At 41.1% G+C, this 20,538-nt stretch overlaps 1 protein-coding gene across 1 annotated transcript in view; it reads left to right on the top strand.

Moving 5' to 3' along the window:
- The window catches only part of KDM3B (lysine demethylase 3B), a 60,246-nt gene that overhangs the window by 35,289 nt on the left and 4,419 nt on the right, over positions 1-20,538 (top strand). Inside the window, exons 10-22 of the mRNA XM_037509212.1 lie at positions 2,139-2,353; positions 3,097-3,249; positions 5,680-5,787; positions 6,874-7,001; positions 8,705-8,984; positions 9,693-9,949; positions 13,071-13,337; positions 15,700-15,871; positions 16,285-16,375; positions 16,508-16,638; positions 17,297-17,416; positions 18,678-18,817; positions 19,070-19,246. Of these exons, the coding sequence (XP_037365109.1) occupies positions 2,139-2,353; positions 3,097-3,249; positions 5,680-5,787; positions 6,874-7,001; positions 8,705-8,984; positions 9,693-9,949; positions 13,071-13,337; positions 15,700-15,871; positions 16,285-16,375; positions 16,508-16,638; positions 17,297-17,416; positions 18,678-18,817; positions 19,070-19,246 (2,239 nt within the window). The remainder of the gene's footprint in view (positions 1-2,138; positions 2,354-3,096; positions 3,250-5,679; positions 5,788-6,873; positions 7,002-8,704; positions 8,985-9,692; positions 9,950-13,070; positions 13,338-15,699; positions 15,872-16,284; positions 16,376-16,507; positions 16,639-17,296; positions 17,417-18,677; positions 18,818-19,069; positions 19,247-20,538) is intronic.

The raw sequence follows: 20,538 nt of genomic DNA, 5'->3' as shown, positions 1-20,538 counted from the left end.
TCTGAAGGAAGTAAGGAGGTGAGCCATGCCTTGGGCGGGGAGACAAGTATTCGTCTCATATATTCTATAAGAGCAAATATCCTGTGGCTGGAATATTTTTCATGTGTTCATGGGGCTAAGGTGGCTAAAATAATGTAATCTAGTAGGTAAAGAAGTTGAAGTCATAGAGTTAAATTTGTTACTAGCAGATTTTAAAGGACTTATGTAAAAGTCTTGTTTGTATACTGAATAAGTCATTGGTGGTTTGAGCTGATGAGTGACACTGATGAATGTTTTAAGGATCACTGATACTATCTTTTTGAGAATAGATTATATTGAGGCAAAAGCTGAAACAGGGAGAAATTAGAAGACTGTTGGAATTATCCAGGTGAGAAATGATGAGGGGTGGTAAGTGAGAGATGACTGCAGTGAGGTAGCCATGAAGGTAATAAGAAGTGGTTGGGTTAAGGATATGCTTTGAAGGTAGACCCCACATGGTTTTCTGATGGGTTAGAAGTGAAATAGGAAAGAAAGAAAGGATTCAAGGATGAGTCTATGGTTATTGGCCTCAAAAGTGAAAGAATGGAATTACCATTTACAGATAAGGAGAGTTCTCTGAGAAAAATAGGTTTGGGGAGGAAAATTAATTTTAATTTAGGCACATTATATTTGAGGTGCCTCTTAGATTTCCAAATGAGATGTTGAAAGGGCAACTTCATCTACAACTCTAAAGTTGAGGGTAAGGTCACAAGAAAAAAATTTAACTCTAAATGGTGATGTTAACTAGGCTCATGGGGTGATCACCTGACAGTAATACAGTTGTACACCTGACAGTAATATTATAAATATTATTTGTCAGTTAACCTCATTAAGATAGAGATGTTGAATTGGCAGCTGGATTTACAATTCTACAGCTAAGGGAAAAGGTCCATCCTAGAGATTGAAATTTATATGTCTTAATTTATTCCCAGGTTTCACACACACACACGCACACACGCACACACACACAAATTAGATGTTACCAGTTATTTAAAGCTGAGTCTGAGATTATGTAGGCAGAGAGAAGAAGCAGTCCAAGAATTGAGTTCAGGAGCTTTCCAGTATTTAGAGGTGGCAAAGATGAGGCAGAACAAGTAAGGAAGACTGAGAAAGAAAAGCTAGTAAGGGATCCTAGAAGAAAACTGAGGAAGATATTTCCAGGAAGGACTAATGAACTAACGGTTAGTTGGCCTAGTTAGATATTGGAAGTAACCATTGGGCATGCATGAGGGGATGACCTTTACAAAAACAGTTTTGGTAGATTGGTGAGGGATTGGAGTGGTTTAAGAAAATAAAAGGGAAAGAAACTATGACAGTCAGTATAGACATTTAAGAAACTTTGTATTAACAAGCAGATAAATGGAGGAGAATGGGATTAGGATGATTTTTGAAGATAGAAAATTTTTCAGAGTATTTTGAGATAGCATGTTTAAATATTGACATGTATGCTTCAGTAGAGAAGAAAATAGATGACATAGAAGAGAAAATTAGTAGAGGGATGCCTGTGAAAGGATACAATGTTAAGACTGGTCTTCACCAGGGTTTGGTTCATCATTATAGCAAATCTGATGCAGTACATGGGCCCTGTTGTAAGATGTGGTAGTATAATGGTAGAAGTTTATGGAAGTTCTCTGGCTCCTTGTATTTTCTCATTGGAACTATTAGTAAGGTCCTACGGGGGAGGGGATGATACTGGAGGTTTGAAAACAAAGAAGATATGAAATAAGCATCTCAGAGAAGGAGTGCACTAGAAAACTACTGTGACTGCCAGGCAATATTCAGGGCAATATTCAGAGTTCACCCAACATAAGTAGACTTGAATTTAACTTATGACAGTGAACATGGCTCTCTTTTCTCTGATCATGTTGATGTGAATGCTGTTGTGGAATAGGTGAATGGAGAATCTGATGGCCATTTCTGGGGACAGTTACTAAGTGTTAACAAACCCTCTTTAGTAGTGCAGAGAATGCATACTGTGTTGGTCAAATATGGTAAAAATTCTTTACTTGAAACCTGAAAGTTTCTCTTAATTTCTTTTAGATCCTAGGATTTTAGGTATGTGTTACTTTGCTTGACTGCTGCTATTTATGTGTATTTGACTGTCTACCTTCCTGTCTCAGATTGATATTCACTCGAAAGGGAGTACTTCGCGTGGAGGGGTTTCTGAGTCCCCAGCAGAGTGACCCTGATGCCATGAACCTGTGGATTCCCTCTTCTTCCCTAGCAGAAGGGATAGACCTAGAAACCTCAAAATACATCCTGGCCAACGTTGGGGACCAGTTCTGCCAGCTTGTGATGTCCGAGAAGGAGGCCATGATGATGGTGGAGCCACACCGTAAGGCATTGTCTTGCTGGTGGTCCAGGCACTCCTAGTTGAAAACATTCACTTTCTTTTGCTTTGAGGGAGGAATGGAAGATGATGTTTTCTATGGAGGAATTAAAACTAATAAGACTTCTTTAAAGCAAACTAAATAGCTAAAGCCTATAAATCTATCTGGCAGTCCTCATTTTTTCAGCCTTTGGCAGTTAGAAAAACCAAAAATTCCTTCCCTGATGGACTTTGATTTCTGTGGAACATCTGCTATAATATGCATTTTGATCCCCATTTAGGTTTGATTCACTCAGAATATTTTCACTTTGCTTTGAACCAGTTTGTAAACAGTATTCTGTAGTTTATGACTAGATGAACTGCCGCTAGGTGCCGTGTTCATACCTTGAACCTACGTTATTCAGACATGTATGATATTTCGTGTCTATGAGATAGTGTACTGTATTTCTAGACCAAGAAAAATCATAGAGAAACTATGCCCTACATTTCTAGAGAAGAATCTTATTTCAAACTCATCCGTATTTCTAGTATCTTGATAGCATGTGGCCTTCTTTCTCTGTTGACACTTATTAAGAAATAGAACTTCCACATATTTTATTTCTTTTACAATTATACGAACAAAGAGTTCATGAATCTTTTGAGTTTCATTGGTGGACAAAGCAAATTGAATAGGAATCACTGGCTCTGTAGTCACTTGTTGTTGTTCAGATGGTCTGTCCCAACAAAATTCCTCTTCCTCTTTCCACCAGAGAAAGTGGCATGGAAGCGAGCCGTGCGTGGTGTACGTGAGATGTGTGATGTATGTGAAACAACTCTCTTCAACATCCACTGGGTTTGTCGCAAATGTGGATTTGGGGTCTGCCTTGACTGTTACAGGCTGAGGAAAAGCCGTCCACGCAGTGGTAAGTAAATTCCATCCTATGTACTTCTAAAGGTAACCTTTTCAGTGGATATATGGGACTTGGAAATTAAAGCAGGAATGGATTTGTACCCCCTTTAACTGCTAAACTTTATTCATCTTCGTTGTATTATGAGGCCTTAGAATTGGCAGTATACCAGCTTAACTGGGAAGGCTAAATAAATAAATTTTTGTTTCCCTTTGTTTTGCAATACCTCATTACATACCAAGAATCCACCTTACCCATTGACTGCCTCATTCTTCCTTTTTCAAAGATAGAGTGTAACCATTATAACTTAGTGGTTTGTAGCCTAGGCTACCAAAATTTAAAACCTACTTCTTAATTTTCAGTATACCAACTGTGATATTTTGTTTTTTATTTGTTTGTTTAAAAATTTTTTATTTATTATATAAGAACTGGGGTACAGGCCAGAGTTGTGGGGGGTGAGAGGATTCACCAAAGACAGAGCAGGGAAGAGAACAGGCAGACGGACCAAAATACACCACTGAGGGGAGCAGCGGGCGAGACAGGAGAGGTCTTCTGTGCCATATGGATCACCTTCCTGGCTGGGGATCGAACTCATGCTGCAGTGGCTGCAGATAGCTTCATAGTGCTATTTCTTAACCCCTTATGCCACCAGGGGGGCCCCCAACTGTGGTATTTTGAACTAGTTACTTGATCTCTCAGAACCTCAGGTCTCCTTGTCCCATAACACAAAGATAATATGAGAACTTCCCTCATGACATTGTCATAAGGATTCAATAAGACAATGTATCTAAAGTGGTTAGCATAAAACCTGACATCCATTAGGTACTACATGTCACATAGCTGTAAAAGCCCCCACTCTAGGGCCTCCTGGGTGGTGCAGCCGGTTGAGCGCCGAGCTGTGGAGCTGTCCGCAGTTTCTGCAGTGCGGGTTTGATTCCGGGCGGCCAAGGAGAGTCCCACATGGCACGGCAGACCTCTTCTGTCACGCCTTCTGCTCCCCTCAGCAGTGATTTTGGTCTGTCTGCCTGTTCTGCTCCCTGCTCTGTCTCTGGTGAATCTTCTCACCCTCCCACGCCTATGGCCTGTACCCCAGCTATTGTATAAATAAAAAAATATTTAAAAAAACAAAAATTAAAAAAAAAAATAAAGCCCCCACTCTCATCATGAAAAATTAGCTCCTATAGGGATTGCCCTCTTACTATAAACAAGAAGACCTGACAAAATATATGAAAACAAATTTTCTAGCCATTTCTTATAATTTAAATAATGGCTATCCTTCTTGATGGGAGACTCCCACTGCACTATTTATTTAAATTTTATTTATTTTTGTGTAGAAGAACTGGGGTGCATTCTAGAGGCAAGGGTTGGGAGGATTCACCAGAGACAGAGTGGGGAGCAGAACAGGCAGATCTACTGAAATACACTGCTGAGGGGAGCAGTGGGCGAGACAGGAGATCTGCTGCACCATACATGGGTTAGCTCTCTGGCTGGCATTGAACCCAGGCCACAGTGTTGATAACAGTGAGACCCAATCCCTAGGCCACCAGGGAGTCCCCCGCTGCATTATTTGTAAAAGAATTGAAAGCATGTCCACACAAAGACTTGTATTTAATGTTTAGAGCAGCTTTGTCCATAGTAGCCAAAAATTGGAAACAGTATTCCACCAACTGATGAATGGGTAAGCAAAATGTGGTATAGCCATAGCAAAATGTGGTATAGCCAGAGTACTACTCAGCTATAAAAAGGAATGAATTACTGTTACATGCAACAACACAATCATACTAAATGAAAGAAACCCAACACAAATGATTATATTGTGTTATATGAAATTCTAAAAAAAGCAAATTTTAGGGTCTCCCTGGTGGCACAAGGGGTTAAAATGCAACCTATGAAGCAATCCGCAGCCACTGCAGCACGAGTTTGATCCCCGGCCAGGGAGCCACCCACATGGTGCAGCAGACCTCTCCTGACTCACCCGCTGCTCCCCTCAGCAGTGTTTTTCAGTCAATCTGCCTGTTCTGTTCCCCATTCTTTCTCTGGTGGATCCTCCTACGCCCCACGCCTCTGGCCTGTGCCCCAGTTCTTGTAGGCATAAATAAATAAATCTTTTTCTTAAAAAAAGCAAATTTTAGTATTAGTTGATCAATGTTGGGCAGAGTTTAAGGGAATTTGGAAGAGGGGTGAAATGTTCTATGTTATGACTGTGGTAATGACAATAGCATACAGTTTGTATGCTTTTGTCAAAATTATTAAAGGGCACACTTTTAATTGTTGAATTTATTGTATGCAAATGCTATCTCAGTGAGACAGATTTCTTAAGAGTTAGCTGTTACCATTTTGGCCCATGAGAAAATTGGTGCTTAGGAGCTGAAATACTGACTTAATGAGAGGAATACGTTTTATGATCCTCATAAAATGAGTGAGGTTATTTCATTTGTGTTTCAGAGACAGAAGAGATGGGTGATGAAGAGGTTTTCTCCTGGTTGAAGTGCGCAAAGGGGCAGTCCCATGAACCAGAGAATCTCATGCCCACACAGATCATCCCTGGCACAGGTAAGAAAATTACTTTTTTAGATTGGTGGAAAAGAAATTTTTTTACATATAATTTACATAATGTAAAATGTGGTGAAATGGTTTATCTCAGCTTTTTTTCTAAACCTCACCAGATTTCTCTGATAATGTGAATCTTTAGATACATGAAGTTTTATACAGTCATTGCACATACTTTGCTGATTGGTCAGAAAGGTTGGTTACTTTTCTAAATAGTATTTTACATTCCTCTATGGTTGGCAGCCCCAGAATTTTGGAAAAAAAAAAAGCAAGTTCCCACCCTTCCAGAAAGACATTTGGTTTTAGGCTGGTAAACATCCAGCTGAAGTTAATCAAACCTCTTGAATCCATCAAAAAGGCAGTTTAACAGTAGGAATGAATGGTCATGTTTGTGTCACAGTCCCAGCTTACTGCAGTGATTCCTCCAGAAACTCCGTGTTTCCAGCTTCCACACTTCCATTAACATACATGCATTGAAGATGGTGAATCTGCAAAACTACTGCCTATATTCTCCTCCACTTAAGAAAGCTTGGAGGGGGCACCCCCTGGATCCTTTATACCCCAGTGCTTCCAAGCAGAAGGGCTCCCTGAGTGCAGTGGTAGGATGCCTGCTCCCTGCTGGTCCAAGCATTGGTTAAAGGTTTGTGTAAAGTTTACATTGGTCTTTTTTTTTTTTTTTTTTCACTTTTTTTTAGGTATAACATATAGTAAAGTACATAAATCTCGAGGGTACCATTCAGAACGTTTACATACTCTGAACATTAAGAAAACTACCCATGGTTTTTCCTGGAGGATGTTGCCTAGAGGAGGGAGAAATTGTGTAACTTAGTGGTTAAGAGTGCACAGAATTTTAAAGCTAGATATACCGGTGTTAAACTCTTAGTACTTTCATTTACCACCTACGTGTACTTGAGCAAATGACCTAATTCTCTGTGTCTCAATTTCATCATCAAAAATTGAGGATAAGTCTGCTACCTTACTGAAATGTGGTAAGGATTGAGGAAGACAATATATAAATAATATACTTAGCACGACATATGGCGCATACAAGCTTTCTAATGTTAATTATTGTCGTTATCTTTTTTCTAGCTCTTTACAATATTGGAGATATGGTACATGCTGCCCGGGGCAAGTGGGGAATTAAAGCAAACTGCCCTTGTATTAGTCGGCAGAACAAATCTGTGTTGAGACCTGCTGTCACCAATGGAATGTCACAGGTAAAGATGGTATGTTTGGGTATAACTGAGTGAAATGTAAGTTTTTAATGCCAGAAAATTCTCCATTTTTCACTCCATTAACCCAGGCTACTAAGGGCTTCTAAGGGAATGAGGCAGTAGAGAAGCATTTTTAGAGAGAGCCAAAAAAAAGTTACTGAGATTTTAATTCCCCCTGACTACAGTTTATTGTCATTGAATTTTTTTCAATTGAGGTATAATTAACATATAACATTATATTAGTTTCTGGTATATAACATTGTATTAATTTCTGGTGTACAGCACAACTTGATACTTGTATATATTGTTAAATGATTGCCACACCAAGTTAAGTCAGTTAACATCCCTTTCAACATCTATTCTGTTAGCAATTTTCAAATAATACAATATAGGGCCTCCCTGGTGGCGCAGCAGCTTAAGCGCTGCAAAGCTGTCCACAACCTCTGCAGCGCAGGTCTGATTCCCGGCCTGCCAGGGAGAAATCCACATGGCGTGGCAGACCTCTCCTGCCTTGCCCGCTGCTCCCCTCAGCAGTATCTTCGGCTGTTCCCCTCAGCAGTGTCTTTGGTCCATCTGCCTGTTCTGCTCCCCGTTCTGTCTCTGGTGAATTCTCTCACCGTCCTGCACCTCTGACCTGTACTCCAGTTCTTGTATGTATGTATAAATAAATCTCAAAAAATAAAAATAAAAGCTTCAAATATACAATACAGTATTATGCATTGATAAATAACACAAAGAGAGGCCTTGCATTTGTCAAGATTTATACCTTTAACTGTTTCAGTGATGAATATTGAAAAGGTTACTAGGGAAAGCGGTCTGATGCACATTATAATTAATATAGATAGCTATGTGATATTCTACTTATGTAACATGATATATACCACTGCAATGCAATCCTGTTACAGTACATAAATGTATCAAAGTAACATGTACACCACAGAAAATTTTTTCAATGTTATTGGGAATACCATTGGTGTTCAGTCCTATCTTTATGCTTTGTTCCTGTCCTTGTTAGGTGCAGAGGACAGAAATAATAATATTGGCATTCTGGGCTGAGATCATTCAACCCTGAAAGCAATCCCCAGCCTCCAGAGAGGCAGTGGTTTTCTCATTCCCTGTGAGAGATGGAGGTCATTCTGTTTTGAGAGTGACTAATTTGGAAAAAAAAAAAAAAAAAACAGTAAAAAGCACAGCTGCACAACTAAGTGCTTACATTTGAAGGCCCTTCCAGGAACACTACTGATAACCTGGTTAGTAAGAGATGCAGGTGTTATTGCTGAGGGATCGCAAGATGTATTTTAATAGATTTGAAATTTAGAGCAAATTGTGGAAAATTCAGTAATGAATAACAAATACTTATTGTGCATTTATGTGTGCCAGACAGTATGTTAAACTCTGCATGTATTATGTAATTTAATTGTCAGAACAGTTCTATGAAAACACATTTTAGTTACCAGTTTGCCACTGCAGTTATTGAACCTTAAGCATGTGAAACTAATACTTTTACTTGCAAATCTTGTTAACTGGCATGTTAAAGAACTCAAAAAATGTATGTTAAATTGATGAAAGAATGAAATAGCAGTTGATGGGACAGTTTCAAACTGTTTTGCCAGACATACTTAGTGTCAGCAGACATTGCTATTTGTGTTTTATTTTTTCTACGCCAAGGACAGTGCTCTTAATCATGTTGGCCTTCTGTGTTTTAGCTTCCTAGCATAAACCCTAGTGCCTCTTCTGGAAATGAATCCACCTTCTCAGGCGGAGGAGGAACTGCAGGGGTAACAACTCCAGATCCCGACCACATTCCCAAAGCTGACAGCACTGACGTCAGATCTGATGAGCTTCTGAAAGCAGACAATTCTGCATCAAATAGCAATAGTGAGCTAAAAGCCATCAGGCCCCCTTGCCCTGACACAGCCCCACCCTCCTCTGCCCTGCACTGGTTGGCAGATTTAGCAACTCAAAAGGCTAAAGAAGAAACGAAAGGTGAGATTATAAGACTCTGCCCTTCTTGTGGCTGGAACGCTGTTATTCTGGGATTCTTCAGTCTCTCACATAACCATCCACATTGATGAACCATGCCACTGATCATATAGAATGAGGGAATCTGTCAAATTATTTCTGCAAGTGGAGATTTTTCAAAAGACATAGGCCCACACTCTATCAGACCCCTTTAGTCAGAACTGATGCAGGATTTTGAAACAAACTTCCCAGGTGGTTGTGTTACTCAGCCAGGTTGAGGGCTAGACTTAGTTTTCAGTAGACACAAAAACCATCTGGGATGTTGTTTAAAATGCAGATTTCTACGCCCCACCAGAACTAATAAACGAAAAACAGAGTAAGACCAAGAATCTCTATTTTTAACAAGTACTCCCGCAATTCAAATGCACAAGTATTCTGGAGACACATTTAAAGAAACGCTGTCTTAGACAGTAGGGGCGAGGAAAGATGGGTGGGGACAAAAGGAGCTTTGAAATCCAGATCTGGGAAAGAGGAAGCAAAAGAGAATCTCCTTGGCCATGAGACCTCCTGTAGTCTCATCTGCTCTTCCTGGGCCCAAGTAAACCATATGTAGCTTGGGGACAAGGGAGACCAGAGTTTTTCCTCCTCCCCACTCAGCTGATGTGTAGGAGTCAGTTGCCTGCTGGGTTTTTCTTGTCACGTCTAATGCTATTCCCTGTTATGTTCTTGCAGAAGCAGGGTCCCTGAGGTCGGTGCTCAACAAAGAGTCTCATTCACCCTTTGGGCTGGACTCATTCAACTCCACTGCAAAGGTCTCTCCGTTGACTCCAAAGCTTTTTAACAGTCTGTTACTGGGTCCCACTGCCTCCAACAACAAAACCGAAGGCTCTAGCCTTCGAGACCTCCTTCACTCCGGGCCGGGAAAGCTTCCTCAAACCCCCTTGGACACAGGCATACCCTTCCCCCCGGTCTTCTCTACATCCTCAGCAGTAAGTGTCCTTTTGTACAATTGTAGCCTTTCTGTTTTCCCATGGAAGAACTATCAGAGAGCTGATAACTGGATTAGAGAGTATATGGGGTGACTTGTGTTCTTTACGTTATCTGCCGAACAGACAAGCTCTCTAAGCTTTGGCAATGTTTGAGAGCCTTTGAAATAGTGAACCTGGGGACTCAGTAGAGATTGAGACATTGAACAATTTCAGTCATTAACAAAAAAGAGAATTGTATTTTCTTGACAGTAACAGACCTTAAACTTTTTTATAACCTAAGCAGTGCAATCATATCTTCTTCTCTTAGCTATCTAATAGATGTCTCAAACTGAACGCATCCAAGACCACACTCCTGATCTGTCTGTAAACTGGTTCCTGCTTTAGTTTTCCTCTTGATCAGTGGCATTTCCATTCTTCTAATTGCTCAGCCAAAAATTTTAGTCATCTGGGGATTCTCATATTTCATATCAAAGCTGTCAGCAGATCCTTTTATATTCAGAGTCCACTCATTTCACATCAGTTCCACTGCTTCCTCTCAAATCTAAGCATTTCTTGTCTGAATTTTTGCAGTAAACTCCTTAACCCCCCTTTATTTCCTCCCCTTCCACTCTACAGTCTATATTCAGTACACTCTACATTCTATTTACAGTGTAGAATGATCCTTTTAAAATGTAAGTCATGGGCCTCCCCCCAGTGGCGCAGAAGTTAAGCGCTGGTTTGCGAAGCTGCCCGCAGCCTCTGCAGCACCAGTTCGATCCCCGGCCACCGGGCAAGGGTCCCACATGGCACGCAGACCTCTCCTGCCGCCCGCTGCTCACCTCAGCAGTGTATTTCATCAGTCTGCCTGTTCTGTTCCCAACTCTGGCTCTGGTGAATTCTCTCACCCTCCTGCACTTCTGACTGTACCCAGTGCTTGTAAATAAATAAATAAATCTTTAAAAATAAAATAAAATAAAATGTAAGTCATATCACCCCTGCCTAAAATCCTTCAAGGGCTTCCTGTTTCTCTCATAATAAAAGCAGAGTCCTTGAACAGACTGTAGCACTCCGGCTCTGTATGTGTGTCTTCTCACTTCTCTCACTTCAGCTACCACTCTCTTTTCTTGTTCACTCCACTCTAGTTGCACCTCCATGAACTTATTCCTTGAACATGACCAGGCATGCTCCCTTTACATTGGTCTTTTTCCCCGTGCAACCAGATGGCTTCCTTCATTATCAACTTCCTCTCCTCCCTTCTGAAAAGTCACTGCCTCAGTAAACCTTCTCAGATTGCCCTTTTTTAAAAATTACTTAATGTATTTATTTTCTTACATCATTATTCTTTTTGTATTTGATTTCTCCCCTTAGGTGTAGTTCCTATAGTTCTCCTACCACCACATCACCCATGAATCACTGTGTTCTCTCCCCTGTTTTGATCCCTCTGCCTCCCCTTCCCCTGCTTTATACCTCAGATCTGTAGTTTGCCTAGAACATCCTTTTTAGAAGTCCATTCCACTCCCATCCTCCACTCATGCCTGCTTCTTCTATACTTACTTTTTCCATAGCTTATTACCATCTGACTTAATGTGGTTTGTTTATTGTCTCTCTTGCCTCTCCTTAAAGGTACTTTTGACTATTTTACTCACCACTATATCCCCAGTACTACCATGTTTATACAGTAGGTGTTTAATAGCATTTAATGAACCATTGAATTCACAAGGTACAAAAGTTAAAAGATAGATACGAGTTTATAATGAAACATCTCCTTCTTCCCATTGTCTCCCAGATACCTGTTCCTCTTCTGAGGGTCACCATTGTTGCATGAGTACCCTTCCAGTGATACTGTTATAAGGGTACAGTTTTTTCCCTCTCCTTTTACACAGGTGTTCTACACATTGCTTTTCTGTTTTCATTTTATGTATCTATATATCTTGGAGATCATTTCAAACAAGTACATAAACATGCTTCTCATTCTGTAATTTGATGAATTGTGTGTAGTTGAGCTCTGTACAATGTGGGTTATTGGTTTCCCTTTTGGACAAGTGACTTTTTTTTTTTTTTTTTTTTTTTTTTTTATACAAGCACTGGGTACAGTCAGAATCGGGGGAGGGTGAGAGAATTCACCGGAACCAGAGTGGGGAGCAGAGCAGGCAGAAGGACCAAAGTACACTGCTGAGGGGAGCAGCGGGCGGCAGGAGAGGTCTGCGCGCCATGTGGGACCCTCCTCCGGTGGCCGGGGAGCAGCCGGGGATCGAACGGGCGCCGCAGAGGCTGCAGGCAGCTTCGCAATCCAGCGCTCAACCGCTGCGCCACCGGGGAGGCCCTGGACAAGTGACTTTTAAGAAAATTAGGGCTCTGATTTATCATTACTTGCTCCTATACTCAGTTCCTTTTTTTTTTTTTTTTTTTAATGTTCCCAGGATATTACATGATTGCACATACTCTACAGAGATAATGATTAGTGACATTCAGGCATAAGGTTATCAAGTTTCCAAAAGCCCTCTTCCTCCTTCAGTTCTGTCACTTTCATCTCTGGGCCTGAACTCACCCATCAGCTAAAACAAATGAGATATTGTCAATGGAGTAGTAGCAGGAGAAGAATTGGGCAGCAGGAGACTACTTTGAGAATATATAGTTCATCTTGGATACTCCTTATTGGGGTATATTCCCTGGTGCAAAACCAGTGCCTTGATAAGTCACTTCAATCACTTAATTGAAGTTTTCTATGCCTTGGGCATGCTGGCCAGACAATTTATTGATATAACTCTCAAAATAAACATTCTTTTTTACTAAGTTATAACATTTTGTGATCTTTGCAGTCTATACACATATGCTTAATACAGGATCAAATATAAAGATTTTTTTTAGTTTCAAATCTCTTGAGGCAAAGGGGATTTTTCTGTACTTTACTCTCATGAATGTAAAGCAAAATATGCAGAAGAGGAAAATTTAAGTTTGTGTTTTTTTTTTTTAAGATATTAATAGCCTCTCCCTCTAATGATAAAAAAAAAAAAATCCAGTAACTTTTATGAAACTTAATTAGGTAGACAGAACTCCTTCTTGTGAATACAAGTGTGAGACACTTTTAATGTTCTTCTCTGGATGCCTCAGTCAAATTTACCTGATGGTTTTCTATTCACAGGGAGTGAAGAACAAGGCCAGCCTACCCAACTTCCTTGACCACATCATTGCCTCAGTGGTAGAAAATAAGAAAACCTCAGATGCTGCAAAGCGGGCCTGTAACTTGACCGATACCCAAAAAGAGGTGAAGGAGATGGTGATGGGGTTAAATGTGCTGGATCCCCATACTTCCCACTCCTGGCTTTGTGATGGAAGACTTCTGTGTCTCCATGACCCCAGCAACAAAAACAATTGGAAGATCTTCCGGGAGTGTTGGAAGCAAGGCCAGGTAAGCAGGAACAAGCAGTTCCTAGGGCCAGTTGGCTGCCTGCCTGTCTGCTTGCTTGCCTACTGTAGCACAAGCATAGATAGAGTTCTCCTAGGTCTTTTGCCAGAGAGATTTAGATAAGTAAGTTCAATATAGACAGTTTTGCTCCTTTGAGTTTTCTTAGATTTCTTTTTTTTTTTTTAACATCTTTATTTATTTATTTTTAAGATTTATTTATTTATTTATACAAGCACTGGGTACAGTCAGAAGCGCGGGAGGGTGAGAGAATTCTCCAGAGCCAGAGCTGGGAGCAGAACAGGCAGAAGGACCAAAGTACACTGCTGAGGGAAGCAGCGGGCGGCAGGAGAGGTCTGCGCGCCATGTGGGACCCTCCTCCGGTGGCCAGGGAGCAGCCGGGGATCGAACTGGCACTGCAGAGGCTGCGGGCAGCTTCGCAACCCAGCGCTCAATTGCTGCGCCCCTGGGGAGGCCCTTAGATTTCTTTTTTTAAAGATTTCTTTTTTTTATTTTTTTATTTATACAAGAGCTGGGGTACAGGCCAGATGCACGGGAGAGTGAGAGGATTCACCAGAGACAGAGCAGGGAACAGAACAGGCAGACTGATGAAATACACTGCTGAGGGGAGCAGCGGGTGAGACAGAAGAGGTCTGCTTGCCACGTGGGTTGCTCTAAGGCCAGTGGGGATCGAACTGGCACTGCAGAGGCTGCAGACAGCTTCACAGCGCTGCGCTCAACCATCTACACCACCAGGGAGGCCCGAGTTTTCTTGGATTTTTAGATAGATTGTGAATTATTTTATTTCAGTGTTATTTAGCTCTAGCTCTATATTCTTAAAAGGGCAGTTGAGGGGCCTCCCTGGTGGTCCAAGGGGTTAAGACGCAGCACTGTAAAGCTGTCTGCAGCCACTGCTGCACGAGTTCAATCCCTGGCCAGGGAGGTGACCCACAGGGCGCAGCAGACCTCTCCTGTCTTGCCCACTGCTCCCCTCAGCAGTGTATTTCAGTAAATCCAGCTGTTCTGCTCCCCATTCTGTCTCTGGTGAATCCTCTCATACCCCACACCTCTGGCCTGTACCCCAGTTCTTATATGCATAAATAAATAAATCTTTAAAAAAATAAAAATAAAAGGGCAGTTGAAATTACTGTTAGATGATAATCTGGCATTGGTGACACCTTTAGAGGAAAATCCTTACATGTGATAGGGGGTGAGGTGAAGGTGGGTAGAAGTAGGTGGTACTTTCATAGGTAAATGTTTCAAGTCCACATGAGTGTGTATGGTATTGTGAAAACACTTCCTGATTTTTATTCATTTATTTTTAAAGATTTATTTATTTTTAAAGATTTATTTATTTATGCAAACAAGACCTGGGGTACAGGCCAGAGATGCAGGGGGTGAGAGGATTCACCAGAGACAGAGTAGGGAACAGAACAGACAGATTGACTGAAGTACACTGCTGAGGGGAGCAGCAGGCAAGTCAGGAGAGGTCTGCTGCGCCATGTGGGTAGCTCCCTGGCCAGTCAGGGATCGAACTCCTGCTGCAGAGGCTGCGGATAGCTTCATAGTGCTGTGCTTAACCCCTTGCGCCACCAGGGAGGCCCCTATTTATATTTTTTTAGGATTTATTTTTATTTATTATGCCTACAAGAACTGGGATATAGGCCAGAGGTGCAGGGAGCAGAGAAGATTCACCAGCAGACAGAGCGGGGATCTACTGAAATACACTGCTGAGGGCAGCAGCAGAGACAGGAAAGGTCTACTGTGCAATTATGTGCGTTAGCAGGGTATCAAACTCATGTTGCAGTGGCCGGCAATAGCTTGGTAGTGCTGAGACTTTAACCCCTAAGCCACCAGGGATTTTTATACTGTATAATCAAGTGTTTGAAGAAGAGGGAGGTTATGGAACTTTCTAGGTAGTTTTTCATTCCAGTGTGAGAAAGTAGTCTCAAAGATGCATTTGCCGGTGTTTTGTCTTCTCACTTTAAAATAGTTGTAGGGTACCTCCCTGGTGTCTCCGCGCTGTCACCTCTATAACCTGAGTTCGATCCCCGGCCCCACTCCCTGAACCTCTGGCCTACCCCCCAGTTCTTCTACATAAAAGAAATAAATTAACAAACAATAAGTAAATAAATAAATAGTGGTAGGTACTAGGACAGCAGAGGTGAAGTCTATTGCATGTCCTCCCAGGGTGAGAGTCAAGTATAAATATGGAATAGAAGTCATTTCCATTTGCTTTATCTGACATGAAACCAATAAATTATGAAACTGGAAGGGAATAATAAATCATCATGAAGAAGAGGCCATCCCCAGAAAACCAAAAAATAATTCCACATTGACTCTGATAATGATATATTTCTTTCCACAGCCAGTGCTGGTTTCAGGGGTACATAAAAAACTCAAGTCTGAACTCTGGAAGCCAGAAGCCTTTAGCCAGGAATTTGGAGACCAGGATGTGGACTTGGTGAACTGCAGGAACTGTGCTATAATTTCTGACGTGAAAGTTCGGGATTTCTGGGATGGCTTTGAGATTATATGCAGTAAGTAACTTGCTACCTGACTCAGTAATGGTAGACTGGGAAGTAAGCATCTCTGTACCTAGTCCTGCCCTTGGAATTATAAATTGTATCCTCTTGCAGGAGGGACATTCTGTGCCAGCCTTGTAGTTCACATGACAATTAAATGACTCCCAGAGTATGCCTGGGTTTTGAGTCTGTGATCCCACAAAGTGTGTGGAATACTTTCAGTCTGAGGAAAGGAGGTAGAATCCCTGTGAGATGGAACAATATAGAGTGTATTAAAGCAGTAGGTAAAAAAAATGAAGTCTACCTAATCCGTAATCAGAAGTTACAGTTCTGAAAATAAGAGCTTATTTTCCTAAAATATGAAGTCACTGGGAAATTGGTAGTAGCCAGTCCAGCAGATGTTTATGGAAATGTTTTCTGTGTTACAGAACGATTAAGGTCAGAAGATGGGCAGCCAATGGTGCTCAAACTCAAAGACTGGCCGCCTGGAGAAGATTTTCGGGACATGATGCCAACAAGGTCAGTGAACTGCAGTGGGTCATCTGCAGACACTTGTGCTTTGCTGAATCCATCAGAGTAACATAGAAAAGTGAACTTGGCCTGTGCTTTTTCCCCTGTAATAGCTAAGACATCTTTACTGACCTTTTGTAGGTTTGAAGATCTGATGGAGAACCTTCCTCTACCAGAATATACCAAACGAGATGGCAGGCTCAATCTGGCCTCTAGGCTTCCCAGCTACTTTGTAAGACCTGATCTGGGACCCAAGATGTACAATGCTTATGGTATGAGAGGCCATGATTGCCCCTTCTGTACACTTATTGTTCCCATTTCACCTGTAGAGGGAGATCTGTAGTCAGGGTCATGTATAAAGATGATAGTCAGCAAGTGACAGCCACTGGAGAAGTTAATAGTATCCAGGGTGGTTTTGGATATGTCTGTTTGTTAAACTGATTTGTATTACATCTTCATGTGCCCAGCCCATAAACTTACATAGTTAGAAAGTTTCCTCTGAAAAATTCCATTAAAAGAGACATGATTCTTCATTTTTAAGAGATTTCAGAAAATAACACTGAAGAGGTCTGAAAACCACAGCAACCAGATAACTCTTTATGAAGTTGCTGTAATATCTTAGGTCATCAGGAAAGCCAGTTTTCATTTGAATAGCATTCATGCCTGTGTCTGTTTTGCTTTTGAAGGATTTTTTAGTGGGTCGAATTGATTCTCGCTCCAAAACTAACAATAGTGTCAATGAAGCTAGAAATCAGTCTTAAAATATTAAATAAGAGAGGAGGAGAGAGTGGTTTATTAATAAACAGATACACTTCTCTTTCTCAATGTTAGTCATTTAAGAACATCTTTGAGATGGTTTTGTTTGTAGAATCTATGTGATTTCTTCAAAATATTGACCTTCAACCATGCATGTCTCCCTTTTACCTTTAGGTTTAATAACAGCAGAAGATAGAAGAGTTGGCACAACAAATCTTCACTTAGATGTGTCTGATGCAGTTAATGTGATGGTGTATGTTGGGATCCCCATCGGGGAGGGTGCTCATGATGAAGGTATGATTTCCAGAGTCCACTGCTGCAGGAGGTGAGGCTTGTCCTCAGGAGTAGAATTGGGTGTCTTCCTTCTCAGTCAGAGTGAATGGCTCTTTAAATGTCTGCTGGGCCTGATGTATAGTAGGTACCCAGTGACTATTGCTAGACAAAGGGAGATTTGACAAGGAAAGAGGTGCTGCTTGTGTATCTTAGCCAGAATCATTGTGCTTCTGGGAATGGCGCTCTTTTCGACTAAGTTATAGAGACACAAAGAGGAATGAAAAAGAAAGGGCAAACCAGTCTGCTTGGTCCATCAGCCACATCAGCTATGGTGTGAGACCGATGATAAAACTAGTTCACCTGGACAGAAAGGAAGTATAAAAGTGGTTATTCACTGCTTTTGCGCTCCCATCTCAGTATAAAAGTAGTATGTGTTGGGCCTCCCTGGTGGTGCAAGGGGTTAAGCACAGCACTGTGAAACTATCCGCAACCTCTGCAGCTTGAGTTTGATCCCCAGCCAGCCAGGGAGCTACCCACATGACGCAGCAGACCTCTCCTGTCTTGCCCACTGCTCCCCTCAGCAGTGTATTTCAGTCAGTCTGCTGGTTCTGTTCCCCACTCTGTCTCTGGTGAATTCTTTCACCCCCCACACCTCTGGCCTGTACCACAGTTTTTATATGCATAAATAAATAAATCTTAAAAAAAAAAAAAGTAATGTGTTAAGTCATAGACAACATAGAAAATTTTAAAGGGGAAAAATTAGGCACTCAAGATCTCAAGTCAGAGAAAATCAGTATCATTATTTTATTATATTTCCTACCATGCATTTGCTTTTGATTCTACGCTCCTAAGATCCTTCCATTATGCTATCTATTAAAGGATTATAGTAGACAAGGATTAGAGGCCAACTCTCTTACCTTGCCAGAAAAATTTTATACTTTGTGTCCTTATATCCACAGAATCCTAGTTTGAGGGGTCTTAAGAAAGCAATATAGAGTTCATCTACTTGTAGCAGGAAATAACCTACAATTTAAACATAAGATCAGGCTACACTATTTGAGCACATTTTAAAAGAACACTGTACCTCAAAAAAATGCTTACAGAGGGAAGAATTAGGATCACACTTAGATCAATTTGAGTTTTGATTCCTTGATTCTACCTTGTATTGCTCCAGGGAGATAAAGAATAGAAGAGATTAAACTTGTTTGAATTGGCCATTTTCCCTCACTCAGAAGTATTGAAATAGCTGGCTGCATTGAAACATATCATTTTCTCTTTTCAGAGGTACTCAAGACAATTGATGAGGGTGATGCAGATGAGGTGACAAAGCAGAGGATTCATGATGGAAAGGAGAAGCCTGGTGCTTTGTGGCATATCTATGCAGCCAAGGACGCAGAGAAGATACGGGAGTTGCTCCGAAAGGTATGCCCTAAGTGGATCTAAGGTGCTGAGACAGCGAGTCTGGGGTTTCTCACATGGAGTCCTTGGACATTAAAGGACAGTTTCCTCTTTGGTATAATACCCCAAAGGTGTGACTCCACACCTGGAGCTTGCTGAATAGAATAAATCAGAAATTGTGGCCCACCAGGGATGTTGCTACAAGTTGGGTGTGTGCTCTTAATTTATATGTATTTATTGGTTTTTCCTATCTTTGGATTCTGATCATGGCTTCAGGTTGGAGAAGAGCAAGGCCAAGAGAATCCCCCTGATCATGACCCAATTCATGACCAAAGTTGGTACCTGGACCAGACGCTCCGTAAGAGACTCTATGAGGAGTATGGTGTGCAAGGATGGGCTATTGTTCAGTTCCTGGGTGATGCTGTCTTCATACCTGCTGGAGCCCCACATCAGGTAGGTTCAAACTTGGGAGTTGGGCTCCACATTTCTCTGGGTTAATTTATTTCTGATTTTCTTTTTTTGCTTATCTGGCAATAGGCCAATCTGGGCAAGCTCAAAATGACAGCATTAGGTTGGTTAATGACTCTCAAGCTATGACTTATTTTTTGCTTTTTAACTTTTCTTCTCTTTTTTATTTTTTTTTAAGATTTATTTATTTATGCATACAAGAACTGGGATACAGGCTAGAAGTGCAGGGAGTGATAGGATTCACCAGAGACAGAATGGGGAGCAGAACAGCCGAATTTACTGAAATACACTGCTGAGGGAGTAGCGGGAGACAGGAGAGGTCTGCTGCGCCCTGTGGGTCACCTCCCTGGCCAGGGATTGAACTTGTGCTGCAGTGACTGCCAATGGCTTCATAGTGCAGCAACTTAACCCCTTGGGCTACCAGGGAGGCGCCTCTTCTGTTTAATTTTAAATCACCATTTTAAAGAAAATTTAACAAGAGAGACTCTTAAAAGAATAAGTGAGAGTCTAAGGTTGCATGCAGGTTAATGTGGTCTTCGTGAGCTTCCCCATTGTATACTGTAGCAAAGGCCAAAAATGCAGAACGTAATGGTGCAGCCCTCTCTGCAGATACTTGTAAAGTAGATCTCACACTCAGGTGTGGCTTTATAAGCAAATGATTACACAAATAGGGGCTGTATCATTGGTTTTGACGAGTAAATAATCTTCTATTAGATGATGGAGAAGAGATTCATTCTAAAACAAAAGACAAGAAAATGACTAGGTCAGATCATGCTATAAGAAGGTGTTACTCTGGGGGGGGGGGGAAAAAAGAAGGTATTAATCTGTTCCAAAATGTCTCCAACTGGAAATGCTCAATGAAGTAAGAAATTGTTGGGAAGGCAATACAGTTTGTTTTCTTAGGTGTCCTTTGTTGGAAGTATCGTTCTAAAACATTTGTTCATGTTGTTTTGACTATCCTTATGTTTTTACCACATGACAGTAAATGCTGTGGGGGTTTATTTTGTTTCGTTTTTTTTTTTGAATGAAAGTCCCAACTCAGCTACCCCTGCTACCACTTTTCAGTCCCCTCATTCTGCCTTCCTCAAAGGTAGTCTGCTTTTAACAGTATTTTTCCAGACCCTTTTCTGTGCAAATATGTACCTTTTTATTTATAAATTTATACTTAGTTTTTGTACTTTTTTCCTATTGAAATTAAATACTTGTATTTCCAATTTTTTTAATAACTTCATGGAAGTTTCCATGTATTATTGAATCTCTAATGCCTGCTGCTTTCG

This window comes from Talpa occidentalis, unplaced genomic scaffold (assembly GCF_014898055.3).
Source record: "Talpa occidentalis isolate TD23 unplaced genomic scaffold, MPIMG_talOcc4v2.1 talOcc4.13, whole genome shotgun sequence".
In the NCBI taxonomy this organism is placed as follows: Eukaryota; Metazoa; Chordata; class Mammalia; order Eulipotyphla; family Talpidae; genus Talpa; species Talpa occidentalis.
Note: the sequence above shows the minus strand (reverse complement) of the source record. Positions and strands in the feature narration are given on the sequence as shown.